General features: G+C 38.9%; 1 protein-coding gene across 1 annotated transcript in view; it reads left to right on the top strand.

Annotated features, from left to right (window-relative positions):
- LOC121513188 (transmembrane protein 266-like) overlaps positions 1 to 15,114 on the top strand; it is a 77,673-nt gene that overhangs the window by 11,386 nt on the left and 51,173 nt on the right. Inside the window, exon 3 of the mRNA XM_041792769.1 lies at positions 9,595 to 9,786. Within this exon, the coding sequence (XP_041648703.1) occupies positions 9,595 to 9,786 (192 nt within the window). The remainder of the gene's footprint in view (positions 1 to 9,594; positions 9,787 to 15,114) is intronic.

Raw genomic sequence — 15,114 nt, forward strand, 5'->3', positions numbered from 1 at the left:
GGTGATCAACAATACAGGCTACCATAAAGCTATCATCACTTGGTGATTTAAATGCATAAATCCTGATTAATATCTACTTTGATCTTTATCCCGTTGAGCACAACTTCTCTCATTCTGACAGACTCAAGCAAATATAGCACATTATACCAAAAAAAACAAGGTGAATGTGATGGTGATTTTTCTTTAAAGGATGGTTAAAATTTTTTTGACAGACTTTCAAAGAGCACGAGAGGCTGCAACAAATGTTTTTGTCATTAAAAGTAAAAATTATGTGGGGCGCAGGTGGCCGAGTGGTTAAGGCGCACCCTATGTACACGGTTGGCCTGGGTTCGAATCCGGCCTGATGCCCCTCACCACATGTCTCCCCCACTCTCGTCCCTGTTTCCAACTCTATCCACTATCCCCCTCTATCAAATAAAGGCACAAAAATTCCCAAAATAAACCTTTAAAAAAAAATTAAAATTATTTGAACTTCTTCCCTGAAAATCCTAGTTAAAACAAAAACATGCAACTTTTTGCATGGCAACTACTGTTTATGCACTTTATAAAGTGGGATGTGTGGTTGCATCAATTTACTTTGGCATGTAGGGTAACAGTTTGGTATGTTTGCTATGATTTAAGGGAGAGGATTAAAGAGCAGAAGTAGATAAAAAACTGCCCAGAGCAGAATATATGCATGATATACATAAATGCTTATACCAGTTATTCTTTACTCACGTATGCCAAACTGTTTTGAAGAGCAGGGGCTCATTTTCTCTAGGAAGTTCAACAAACTTTGAATCTAATTTCTGAGCACAAAGTTGATCTACACTACACAGGTCAAGCCAATCACAAATGCATATCCAATACTGGGCAGGTAAATACAACCCCAACTCCAAAAACATCTGAAGTCAGAAACACATATGTTACTAACAACAGAACATACAACATGTATATGTTCCCCAACATAAAATTGTGAAGACTTTGAGTACCCCACCATCTACAGTACATAATATCATCAAAAGATCAGAGGATGTAGAGAAATCTCTGTACGCAAGGGACAAAGCTAAAGGTCAGTATTGGATGCTGGTGATCCTCAGGCCCTCAGACAGTACTGCGTTAAAAACAGGCACTGGAAAATCGCTGCATGGGCACAGTTCACCACACCATCCAGAAATGCAAGTCAAAGCTGCATCATGCAAAGAAGAAGCCATATGTGATCCAGAAACACTGCCTCTTCTCTGGGCCAGAGCTCATTTAAAATGTACTGAGGCAAAAAGAAAAAATGTTCTGTGATCATATGAATCAAAACTTGAAATTCTTTTGGGAAACCACAGACACTGTGTCCTGCAGACTAAAGAGGAGCAGGACTATCTGGTTTGTTATTAACCCCACAGTTCAAAAGCCTGCATCTCTGATTTCATGGGGTTGGATTATTGCCTATGGCGTGGGCTTACACATCTGGAGAGTACACAGAGCTTTCAGAGCAACATATGCTCCCATCCAGACAACGTCTCTTTCAGGGAAGGGCTTGCATATTTCAGCAAGACAATAATAAACCACATACCTCATCCATCACACCAGCATGGCTTTGCAGTAGAAGAGTCCAGGTGCTGAACTGGCCTGCCAGCAGTCCAGACCTTTCACTAACAGAAAACATTCGGCACATCTTAAAACAAAAGAATATGTCAAAGAAGACCCAAGACTGTTAAACATCATGAATCCAACATCTGACAAGAATGGGACAACATTACTCTCCCAAAACTCTAGCAACTAGTTTCCTCACTTCCTAGATGACAGACTATTGTTAGAGGAAGGGGGATGCTGCACAACATGACCTTGTCCCTACTTTTTTGAGATGTATTGCTGCTATCAAATCAAAATGAGCTAATATTTTTTAATGAAATGGTAAAATGTCTCAGTTTCAGCATTTGATATATTGTTTCTGTTCCACTGATTACTGATAGAGGCTAAATAAATAACTATAGAGGTTAGCACAAACAGACCGGGATACATGGCCTGGACTGTTGTTGACATGATGCTGAACTAGGATATAACAAGAGCTTTGGATACTTGATTGTAACATGCCAAATTTGTGTGTGTTATCTTGGACTAGAGGACATATGTGTGCATGAGGACTACTTAGCCTTACTGCCTTCTATTTTGCTGCTCTAACTTGCCGTAGCGTCCTGGAACATTTTGGTTGGTGCCTGTTTGCTTTATCTTGCTCCAGAATAGTTTGCATATGCAAGTATGCTGTGATTTTGAAATCAATGCATTTTCTAAATAGACAGAGGTTCTGATCTACAGTGAAATGTAACATTCCTGCTTTTTCTTTTGCATCTATTTTGATCACTCATATAATGCATATTGGACTGTACATGAGTCAACAGCATCTCGGCCTCTGGCAGCTATCTTTCTGACTATATAGAGTATGTGTCTTCAAGAAATGTAAGGCCCGCTTATCGAGGGAAATAATCCCATCAAATTGGGTTGAGGGTAGCAGCTCTAGAGACTAGACAGCAATAACACTACTGCCTGAAAGCAAAAGGTTTTTAGTAATGAAAAACAAATTGGGGAAAAAATGCTGCTGTCATATCCCATATGCTCAGAAATAAAGGATGGCTCCTGGGAACAGTGACCACCCATACTTCTGAAGTAGTTCCAGACATAACTTTTTATAAAGTATCATTCCACATGTGAAGCATTTATAACATATTCCATGTTTATGATTGTAAAGTGACCACTCAGCACTTATGTGCATTTTCAAGCTGATTCTGATCAGTTTTTGGAGTTGCATGACTGCTTTGAGGTTGGGCTGAATTGCATGACAGCCATTTACTGTCTGATCATATACTCCCGACTGGTCATTTGAATTTCTGTCATATTTGAAACTTTGGTCTTATGACTGGCAACCTGCTACCCCAACTTCAGGGCTTTTTCTCCTGATTGTGCCCTTGCAAACTGACAGTGCACCAAACACCATTCACGACATCAGGCATGCCTGTTTGATACGTTTCCCCCTCCTATCATGAAAGATATGAATGAGCAGTAAATATCTGTAGATCCCCAGCTGAAAGGGAATATTTGTTATGATTTATTTTACTGGTTGTGTTTGTTGGTGATGGAGTGTGGAGTGTGTGGGCTCCTGGGCTACTGGCATTTTGGATGCCCCCTCCCATGAAAAAAACCTGAAGTGGATTAATGATATAAAATAGTTTAGATTTAAATCAAACCACTGATTCCTCACTGAAAAAAAGCATGAACTATTTTCAGCAATCAGTTGTCTGTATTCTCTTGTATTTTTGCTCACCAGCCAAGATGTTGAGTGTTTTTCGAAAGTTCTGAGCTCTGGCATGCTAAAGTTTACTTGAACTAGATTTCCTGTCGAATAATAATAATAACAATAAAAAACAGTATTTCAACTTTCAAACATTAAACCTCATCCAACCTGGAGCGAACACAAATTGAAGTTTATCAGATTAAAAAAAAAAGTACAAATCTAGTACATCTAGGATGATACAAAACACATGCTTTGTTCTCACACTTTGTTTAATCAACCCAATCAAAGTTTGCTCTCCTAAAGCACTTCTACCTGCACAAATTACACAGCACATCACAGAAAAATGTGTCACACTTTGCTGTTGAGAACAACCTGACATGCCAGAGCTACTGTTTCAAATATCCATTGCATAGTTTATTTCCCATTCATCTGGGAAAGCTTCCCCAGAAAGCATTTAGGAAGGGCAGGACTTATGAAAACAGCGGAGTCAGACCTAAAAAAAAAAGTGTCTTGTTAAGGCAATGGTGACAACAGATGCATTTTGACTTGTGGTCTTCTTCAGTGTTGTGAACAAAGAGCGGAAGAACACCTCAAACACAGGAAGCATACAAAGCAGTGTAGGTGCAACCTTCACAATAAAACATCCCAGAAAATACAAAAAAAAGCTAATTAATACACCCTGTACAAAGATTTATAAATGCAACTATACACACACAAGTAAACTTCTTATACATATGGGTATGCACACCTCTATACCATAGACTGTAGAAGGAATTGGACAAAGCCTATGTGATGTCAGCCGTCTGCTTACAATAGACAGAATCAGCTTTTGAAGCCAATCCGTGGTAGGCTCCATATTGAAATTGCTGTCTCAACCAAACTTTAAATCAACCTAACGGCAAACAAGAGCCTGCTCACTGAGCTCCACTTCCTGTCAGCTCAGCTAGCACTAAAGCCGGCCTTCTGGTGGTAGCGTCTGCCTTTCAAGCTATCTGTTAATCAAATGAGATGCGGCAATCAGTGCACAGTGAGAAATAAATATAATCGAAACAATTGTGGCTCAAAAGAATTCACCCCCATACAGTGAGAGGACATGAAGACATTAGCTAATGAGACATGTTTCATTTTTTGAACCAGGCTGTAAACCAGTTTATTTCTTGTGTAAAAAACAGCTTTTTAACATGTGCTCAGACGGGACTTCCGGTGTTCTTGAGCTGTACCTGAGCTAATCACTTCAGTGGAAGCAGCCATTGTAAATGGCTTGGAGTACAACTAAACCCAACTGAGAGCTTCCACCTTGTCCTCCTCAAATGATGCTGATTTGTCCAAAAATGTTCAGTTTGGCACAAACATTGTGGATTGGAGCTTTTCAGGATGGATTTGCCTGATGACAGAGATGGCAAATTCATCTGCTTTGCAAGGTTAGATAGAGACATCAGGGTTTAAATGTTCTTGTTAGTAGTGCATTATAGGGGATCCTACTTTTTCCTGGTCTGAATAGCAGATTGTTTTGGCTGGTTTCTTTCTTTACAGTGCTATTTTTGATATCACATAAAAGAAAATCAATTTGATGTTAAAAATACAACACTGATTATTATATCTTTGAATTAAAATAATGCGTTCACACATATAGTCCACCCTAAAATTATCAGGAAATTTTCACAAGTCTTGTGCATGGTAAAAAACACCATACATTTCTTCTGCGACGTTGATTAAAATTGGGAGAGAAGTTCTGTTTCATGTTTGTTTTATCTCGTCGTATTATAATAGATCATTTTAGCCATAGTGGGTTTGTCTATGTCATCATGATTGTTAAAACAGAATGCCCAACAAAAGTCACACACCAACATACACACACATCACCCTTCAGTCACTTGAAGAGAATAGGATGCCCTCTAACAGCTCAGGTCATTCCAGATATCATCAAAGGTCCGTTGGCATTGACTTTATCACTGTATATTTTAATAAACTGTGGTTGCGTTGTGGGATAGGGTCATTGCGTGTGTATTTTTGTTTTTTTGTTTGTGTTTGTGTTTGTTGGGTGGTTATCTGTTTTCTGCCTGCATACAAATCTGTCTTCTTTACCTGTCTGTCCTTCCTTTAAGGTATGCCTCTCTGTCACATTGCATGTCCCTCCTGTGAATGTTTCAGGTTACTCTGTGCTGTCTGTCACGGCAGTTTGAGGAGGAAAAATGGAATCAGTTTAAAAGAAATGACAGCTGGGAAAACCTTCCTATGAATTGTATCATCTTTGCATAAAACCATTTCTTAAATCCCTTGTTTCTTGTGATTTATGTGCACTTACATGGTGAAGTAAAACGGGTAATATTGTGTGACAGTAAACATTGCCTTTAAAAAGTATTCACCCCTTTGGATGGTTTACCCTTTTATTGATTGTGGTCAACATAATCTGGCTTATAACCAAAAAAAACCAAAAAACCCTCTTGTGATGTGAAAGTGAAAACATATTTCTACAAAGTAATGTCACAACACAAAAATATACAGTGTTGAAAAAGTGACTGCGTAAATATTCACCTCCCATCAAGTCAATGTTTAGTAGATGGCTGCAATCACAGCACTGAGTCTGTGTGGATAGGTCTCAATCAGGCTTGCCTACCAAACATAGTGTTTTGTTTGAGGGCCAAAATGTACCAAATTTATTTTGCGTCAGTAAGATGGAAACAAAACTTTTTCAGTATCAAACAAAAATAAAAATTTGAGAACAAAAAAATGTGATTGAATCATTAAAGTTAACTCCAAAGGTACAATTTAAAATGTGCAAAGAAATATTTTGACTTGAAATTTTGTCCACGGTTCCTGTTTTTTTCTCTCTCAGTGATCAGACTTTTGCTCTTGCTCCTAAGTTTTGCAGTTGTGCTGCCTACTCCTTTGTTTATGCTCCTTTAGTCTTTGCTTTCATTCTGACACAAATGTCATGTGTGGGCAGGCTTTTCTGGGATTTATCCCTATTGGCCAACAATTTTTTGAGCAACAGCTCAGCCACTCCATATGCTCCAGAAGTTGTTGTTCAGTTCATGTCTGGGAAATTTGACTGAATCATTTAGGCTTATTTTTGTTTGATACTGAAGAAGTTTTGTTTCAATCTTTCTGAAACAAAAATCATTTAATAAAAAAAACACAATTTTGGCTCCATCAGACCAAAGAACTTTCCTTCACTTGACCATGGAGTCTCCCAAATGCATTTAGGCAAACTCTAGTGGAGATTTAACGGGATATTGTAATATAAGATTCTTCAACAGTGGCCTTCTTTTTGCCATGCTCCCATAAAGCTTTGACTAGTTAAAAACCCGGGCAACAGTTGATGTCTGCAGAATCTCTCCCATCTCAAGTGTTTTTTGTCATTTTTTCTATATAAGAAAGCCAAATTATATTGAGCATAGTGGGTATGCCCAATACAGAGGCTCAAAGTGGACAGTGCAGGCTGAACTATGACCCTTACTTTGCTCTCTTAGTCTAACCAGTGTCCACTGTAGAAATCTCATCTCATCTTGGCTCTCTCTGGCTCATTGCTCCATTTTTTTAACCATCTTCTCTTTCTTTATTTCCCGTCTCCTGCTCCCCCATTCACCCTTCCCTGTCCCCCTGATATCCTCCATCTTTTTTCCTCCCACCCCTCCTCATTCACCTTTTCCCTGACTTCCTTTGACGTTTGAAGGAGTGGGGATCCGCTCAGCTGACAAAGGGAGAGGCGATGACGTCACAGCAGACATGATACACCAGCATCTGCTGTGGTCTAAAAATACACACCACAGGGCACACACACACACAGTCTGCAGCTGCACTCAGCATTTGTTTCCACCTCCATGCTTTACTGACATGGCCCAGCTTTTTACACAACTAGGGCTTGTGGGAAACACTGGGTTACTTTCTGTTGGCCCTCAGCTGAGCTTCCTTCATGTGTGGAGTTATTTGGGGTCAAAGTTTCAGGGTGGATGAGGGGGTCAGGCTGGGGTTAAATAATACAGATATAGGGCATGGTTTCAGGATAACAGTCAGTGTGTCATTTTTAAATCAATTCAAATTTTTCTATTTATATACCAATATTTCTGTAGATTTGGCCTTTGTGATTATATTTATAACTCTCAGTTATTATTGTATGTTACTATAACCTGTCAAAGCCGATAGGTTACACATGTTCCATATCTATCATCAGAGATTTATATAGTAAAACTTCAGTTTGAAAAGTTTGGGTTTATGTCATGGCATGAGGTTGTATAGTACTGCAACAAGCAAAATGTTTGGAAAACAACCAGTTTTTAAGAAGAACATAGTTTATTTACAATCTCAGCCCAAAAAATACAACATTTCCCACAATTCTATAGTGTCACAGCTACAGCTCTGATTGTTTGAGCCTACCATGGAAATGTCTACTGCACCCACTAAGCTGATGACTGTCAGCTGCTGATGACAACAATACATGCTGACGTAGATGAAATGTGAACTCTACAGCAGGGGCCGTCAACTCCATTTGTACCAGGGCCAGCTTTCTTTCTTGGTAGATGCTGTAGTTACAGGAGATTGAAATAAACTAAAATATAGTTGCTATAAATTCAAGGTTTTTTATTTCAACATTAAGACAAAAAGCTGAACAATGACATGTTATATCACAGAACTACGCATCAGAAACCAATGAGTGACATCACAGAGATTACGTCCATATTTTGCACACTCTGACTCTTGTTTGCCTGAAATTTTCTCGCAACCTACCTGCTGTGTTCACATGTAGATTCACCTTGAGTCCATGCAGGAAATTATCCTGCCTTTGAAAAAAATAGTCCTAAAAAAGTTATGGTGTAAAAACATATGGTCTATGCAAAAATTCCTGGATTTGTGCATGTGTAAAACATCAATTTAAAAATAAATTTTTCATATATTTCGTTGTTGAAAAAAAATGTTTGTTATACTAAAACATTTTTCGAGAAAAAATAACAGAAAGAAAATTATTTCATGAGTCAGACCCTTGTATAGAATCTGACTGTTACATAAAGCAATAACCAATAGAGTTAACATATATGTTTATGCACATTTGCTTGGACATATGTGGCTTATTTGTGTTAACTGTATGCACTGATAACAGATTTATTAGACCACCCTAACCCTAACCAAAATAAGGTTTATGCTACAGCTGCCTTAAATTAACAGCATGGTAATTGCCCAAATCATTTTTTTATGTTTCTGCAATGGTTAATACACCAATATGAAGAAGCTCTACAACCCAAATGATATTTTTAATGCTAAAATGTAATTATTATCCTTGAATTTTCAAATTTACTGATTTACAAAAAAAAAAATGAAAAAATAGTAAAGCACATTAATATTTCTTGATTAATATGTCAAATTATAGTTATTTACTTGCATTCCTGCACAGAAAAATAGTTTTAGTGGTTGAATGTTATGCTTGATTAATTTCTGACTTCTCAGAGAAGCCCAGTGAGCCAGCTCAAATTTGGGTGAATTCAGTTTGAAATCCCTCATTCCTCTTCAAAATGGTAAAATGTGGAGAGCTCACTGAAAATGAAAGAGTCCGCATTAAAGCACTTCATGATGCTGGATGGTCCTTGAGACAAATATAACAGGTGGTCTAATAAATTTGTGAAGCACTGTATCTTTGTTTTTTATGCCTTGTAAAGCATTTTGTATTGCCTTGTATCTGGAAGGTGCTGTATGAATAAACTTGTCTTTGTGTTTTTTTTTTTTTTTTTTTTGAGCTCATTTGTTATTTGGCTACTGCTGCTCAAATGTGGCTTAAATCAAACAGTAGCAGCAGCAAGCACTCTGCCCCCGTATCTTTGAGCAAGGCAGTGTGTACCTGCAGCTCCTCTGGTCCTGCACAGTGGAGGATGGTGTGAGTGCTCAGCAGCGCTCTGGTGCTGAGTGGGTGTTTGTGTGTAACCCTCTCTGACCCTGCGCTCTCTCCCTGAGGCCATCTCTGTAAATAAGAATGTGTTCTTAGTGAAGTTGCTGGGCTGAATAATTAAAGTCCTTTTTATCTGCACTGCTTTTGTGCCCATATGTACACTCCTTCAGCAAATACATTTCTCCTCTTGCTCCGTTATCAACACTGAATCTGCTTTTATGATGATTTGTACTGGGATTCTGATGTTTGAGCTATTTCAAAGGTTACCTGAATGATTAAAAGAAAAACATGGCAATGATGTTAATTTGATTTTCATTTCGGAAAGACAGACATTTAATCTACTCCATCAATTTCAGATTCATGTTGAAGAGTTGATTTTTAACATATGCCTTTCTCTCCTCTCCTCCTGCTCGTGTTTTTCCTCTGTGTGTTGCTGCTGTTGGCATGTAACTAGGGAAGTGGAGCAGGCAGGTCTGTCAGATTTGGAGATCATCTCACAGCCGGTGGAGGATGAGAACCAGTGCTTGGCTCCTCCGGTCCAGCTGGTGAGTTTTGGCTACAGAGATTTGCCCCTCGCTGCTCTGGACCTCTCGCTGGCTGGCTCGCAGCTCCTCTCCAACGCAGATGAAGATGAAAACAGGGAAGGGTGAGTGAAACTGGGGATATTTGTTTTCTTTCATTTGAATAATCAGCCCCCATGGAATTGAGTGACACATGTGATCATTTATCAGTTTCGAGCTGTTTTTTTCTGTATACTGAGGAGAAAGGCCATGGTAGCAGTTTGGTGATAGGGAGGTGTGAGTGACACACTGCTGTTATTTTCGTGTGCTGCAGGTGATTTCTCTGAAGTTGTTCAAAAGTTGCACAAACACATTTATATTTGAGGCAACAGATTTCTGAATAGAGGCCTTGATTTATAAGGGGGGCTCAAAAACTACTTCAGCTAAATCATACATCATTATTCATGATAACCTGTGAGTATTAATCATTCATCAAGTGTATATAAACCTAATGCAAAAAGTAAGGAAATTAGTGTTTAGTAGATTATTACTTTGTTGTAACAATGCTTCTTAGCAATACATCTTACACTTCTGGACAGCATGTTTATTCCCCCTTTAAACGGTGCCACATTTGTAAGGAGCATGTATTTGGGGGATGAGCAGCAGGGCTGAGTTTGTGGGTTGTGCCCATAAAAAATTTGCCAAATGCTCAGGTTCGAGTTGAGGTGTTGCTGACACCAACGCGAACAGCCTGATGGGGAAGGGCAGACATGGCAGACCTCCTGGCAGCCCTATGAGACCGGAGATTAGCTGCGTCTGTTACAGATTGTCTTGGCAGAGAGCTATCTGCCATATCATCCTGCAAACCTTGACTGTAAATCTGTAGAAGACAGCCTACGGTATCTAAGTGCTGGCAGGGTTAGGAAACAGTCTTCTTGGGACGCCCACTTCGCGGTCTGTCTCTGACATTCCCTGGAACTTGGCCTTCAATTTGGAGATGGTACTGGGGCTCACTCCAAATAAGTTTGCAGAACACCAGCTTAAAGTTTACCTATCGCACAGGCCCTATCCAGATCAGTCAAACATGGCATTCTAAATCTTAGAGTGGACACCTACAGACCGCTGTAGCAGGGCCCATGCTCAAAGGTGCTGACAATAAAGCGCCAATCAGGCACCTGATTGGCAGCACCTGGGGGTACCAGAAGCTCATACAAGAGTCAACAGCAACAGCAAAATAAGCTATTTGGCATTGGCAAAGAAGATTTGGCAAACTTTTCATGGGTGCAACGCACATATTTAGCTCTGCTGCTCATCCCACATAGGCATGTTCCTTACAAATGTAGCAGGGAAACAGGCTTTCCAGCAGTATAAAATTAATTTCTAAGAAACATTGTTACAACAAAGAAATAATCTACAAGTTTCCTCACTTTTTGTGCTATGTTTATTTGTCAGAAATCATGACCAGACTTAGTCATTGATTTGTATCCATGTAGCAAGTTTCCCCTATTTTCAAGAAAAGGCTGCCCTCATATTTACTTGATGTCAATTTTTCTTAACATGTCAGGTTTTTTGCATTGTTGGTGATCCTATAATGCTTTGCAAGATGGCTGAAACGAGCAGCAGGAGGGCAACTTTTGTCTTTTCTCCCTATGTGAAATACATCTACGAAACCAAAACAGTGGCTAATAAATAATCTTCATGAGTGCAGTTTTTTACTGAATAAAGTCTCCACTTAAAAAAAAAAAGTGACTTGATCCAGGAAGACAAACAGTATTTATTTATTTATCTATTTTTAACAAAATACAAAGACAGTAGACTGAAGGGGTATGACAGATATATCCATGGATCTATGCTGTAACTGCCCTCACCAATTCGATTGACTGGTGTTGAATACTCTTTAACTATGTTCAAAGAGAAGTGTCTAGTATGATACCATTGTGGTAGTGTCCTGAGCAAAATAAAAGTACAGCAGTGCTGAATCTTCAAGGAGTCCCCCCACTGTTACTGAGTTTGTTCTATTTTGTATTTACCTCCCTGAAGCTGCCTTTGAGTTGTCATGTGACCTTAGCTGGCAATACAGCACTAAATTAACAGTGTTTTTTACATTGTGTATGTGTTTTTCTAATTGGAAATGTAAGATTGACAGTTGAGGGAACTCGACCACCTCAACAGAAAAAAGTCAGGACATCTCAGTATTTGCTTCATCTGTCAGTTGTCTGTCAGTTGTCTGTTAATTTCTATTTATTGATACACAGATACTAGGGCTGTTAAAAGATTACATTTAATCATGCTTAATCTCAGAATTTCTGTAGTTAATTATGATTAATCACATCTGTTTTTTTGCACTTAAAAACTCTACTATTTTACATTTTAAACTGTTTTGGTGTCACATTTATTTTTATTTTTTTTACTATCTTAAACTAATGGTAATGCACTTCCTGTTTAGATACAAACCTATTTTCTAACACGAACTTACCCACAGACAAAGAAACCTGTTATGGATTGAAAATGAAATAAGGGAACATTCAAAAGGTGCAGATGACTCTGACTTGTCCACTGAGCTGTCTTTACTTTTTTAAAGTAAAATGAGGCATTGGGGAGCAGTGGTGGATTTATTTTACATCACTGTGGCTGCAGGGAGACTATAAAGTGGTCTAACCAAATTGTATTGAAAGGGAGAATAAAGCAAGCAATTAATCGCAATAAAGAAAACAAGTGCAGTAATCGTGAACCTTTTTTAATTGTGACTAACTCTATTAATCTTGACAGGCCTAACAGAAACAGAGAGTAGTAGACTCTATCAACATGAATTTTCAGTGTGTTGTCGTTTCTGTTTGTTGTGCATTTGTCTGAGATGTAATGACCATCAGCTGACTTTGGTTTACAGGAAAACCAGTCTGTTATACAGAAAAAGAGGGCAGAACGTTAATGACATCATGACTCCTACTGGCAGTATTTTAATTAGCATTTATTTGTCTCCTTAATCAGATATTTGCATACAAGCAAAGCTAATGATCAGATATATTTCAACAATTTAAACTTAAACCACACATCTCCTTAAAAGCCAATTAGTGTCTAGATTCTACCTGAAAAGCATTATAGATGATCATTTTTAAAGTTGTTTTTCTCCTCTTGAGTTTAAACCTGACTTCAATTCTTCAATTCTCACTTTGTACAAAACTGCCTTTTCAACTTGTTATTTGAAAAAATTGATTTCTGTTTGATTGCAAGTAAATCACAAGACAATCGGTTTCTTTTTTGGGTTCACATTGCTGAAGTGAGCCAGTGTGAACCTGTGGTGTAACTCACAGTCAAGCTTAGGCTGAATTGGTACTCTGAGATGTTATAGAGCAATGTTGTATTTGCCACACAGAAAAGTAAGTTTTGCTTGTTTTGTTTCCATATCGCTCTGTGGAGAAAACAAGTTTTTCAAAACTTTTTTAAAAGAACGCTATTTTTATGACACAGTACTTTGTAGCCGAGTAGTACATACTGTATATTTAAGGAGACACACCATAATCTCCACATAAACAATACTTAAGGGTGATCTCAAAGTGCTATAAAATAATGGCTGTTGTTATCTGAAAACTTCTTATGATCTTTGCCAAAGTGTCTTGCACCTAACCACAGACATCAAGCTCCTACTTATTCTTACACACATACATCCACATGCCTCATCACACTTGCATAACGCTACAAAGTACATAAGATTATCATCCATCATGTGTTAAGTCTCCTTCCCCAAGTCCTTGTCATGCTGTCCCTGTAGCTCAGTATGGCGTCCATTTATCATTAAGTGACAACCTCTGGGTTATCCAGCATCCATAACTTTACTCAGATCAATTCATCATCCCAGACTAAATACCCCTTCAACCCCCTACAATCCTGCCTGCCAATGACAGGAACCTTTAATATAAGTGACATTCTGTTGTACATAAGCCAAAAACTGATAGCCAAAGTCTTCTGCACTGTTTAACTATACATGCTGTCATTTTTGATGATTTTTATTGGGTGTCACATGGGTGGTCAAAGCAGGATGATCACACAAGTCATGTTGTTTGATGATAATGCTGTTAATGGTTCAGTCATTTTAAAATCTTTGTTTGTTTTCCAGCGTTTCTTTGACTCATTGCTCATTCTACATCAGCCTTCAGTTCATAGAGCCCATATGAGGCTTGCTGTTTAGTCAATTAGGTCTCAGAAAATTGATGTTCTAGATGCTAAAATCAAATTAAATGCACTAATTTTATTTTGTTTGATAGGAATAATAAAACTTGACATAGTTAAAATCTGTTGAGCCCATGTGTTGTTGTAGGGAAGTGTGATTGTGAACACTTCCTTAAGAATCTGACCTGTCCAGACTCTGCTCCTCACATCTTTGCGAATATTTACGGGGTGATGATTTGCCAAGTGGATCCATATGCTAGTCATAGTCTCCATCAAGAGTGCCACTGCAGACTGGCAGTGTCTGCATGTTTTTTGTTTGTCCGTCACCTTTTCTCCATTTGTATTTCTTTACATGGGGACACCAAAATGCTTCTAGATGTCTGAGTTGAAAGACGCTGGAGCCGCTGCAGTCTCAAAAACTTCAGTCAGTTAGGTCTACTCATAGATTGATACTTCATCGCCACTCATCGCATCCGCCACTTTTGCACTGTTAGATCAAGTCAGCCAGTGGAGAGCAAAGGATGATGACCGATGGCCAATGGCAACTGTAGTTCCCACTTCCATTTGCTCTGCTCCACTAAAAACTTCACTTTTTGCCCTTGAGACCTATCGTTTGAAACCGCCACATGTCCACAATGACACAAGGCACTTCTGTTGCCTCAGTGCTATGACGCATAAGCGGTTGCCATATGAAGCTCTCTGTCAGGATGGATTTTAAAGGAGTGCTAGAGCCACATGCTTGCAGTAAGAAACAATTTGCAACATTCTATGAATTTTCATAGTAAAGGCAAATAAAAACGCATTTGACTCAGTGTGCAAGGTCCAAGTGCGTGATGTTTTTCAGAAAAAAAAAGCAGCTGAAAATAACAGACCCAGTGTGTAAAGACCTTTACTCTGCCCTAAAGGTATGGACTTTGTTACTTTTCCAACAGATTATTTTCCCATACCCCTGGTAATGTGTTTGCAAGGACATCCAGAGTACGACCTGGGTTACATCAATCCTCCTTCCAACCCTCAGGTGCCCTCAGATGGGCTTATTTGCCATTACACTCCTTACTACGTTAGGTTATATCTTTTTAGTATGTGGCAGTGATGCCATCATACAGTTTTCCCATTATTTGCCATCCATCCATTTTCTATACCGCTTTTCCCATTGGGGATCATGGGGGGCTGGAGCCTATCCCAGCTGTCATTGGGCGAGAGGCGGGGTACACCCTGGTCTGGTCACAGGTCTCCCATTATTCTAAGGGCCTGAAATAAGAGAAAGACAATAATGCGCACTCAGGCTGTCTGAGGAGTTGGCATGT

Source organism: Cheilinus undulatus, linkage group 1 (assembly GCF_018320785.1).
Source record: "Cheilinus undulatus linkage group 1, ASM1832078v1, whole genome shotgun sequence".
In the NCBI taxonomy this organism is placed as follows: domain Eukaryota; kingdom Metazoa; phylum Chordata; class Actinopteri; order Labriformes; family Labridae; genus Cheilinus; species Cheilinus undulatus.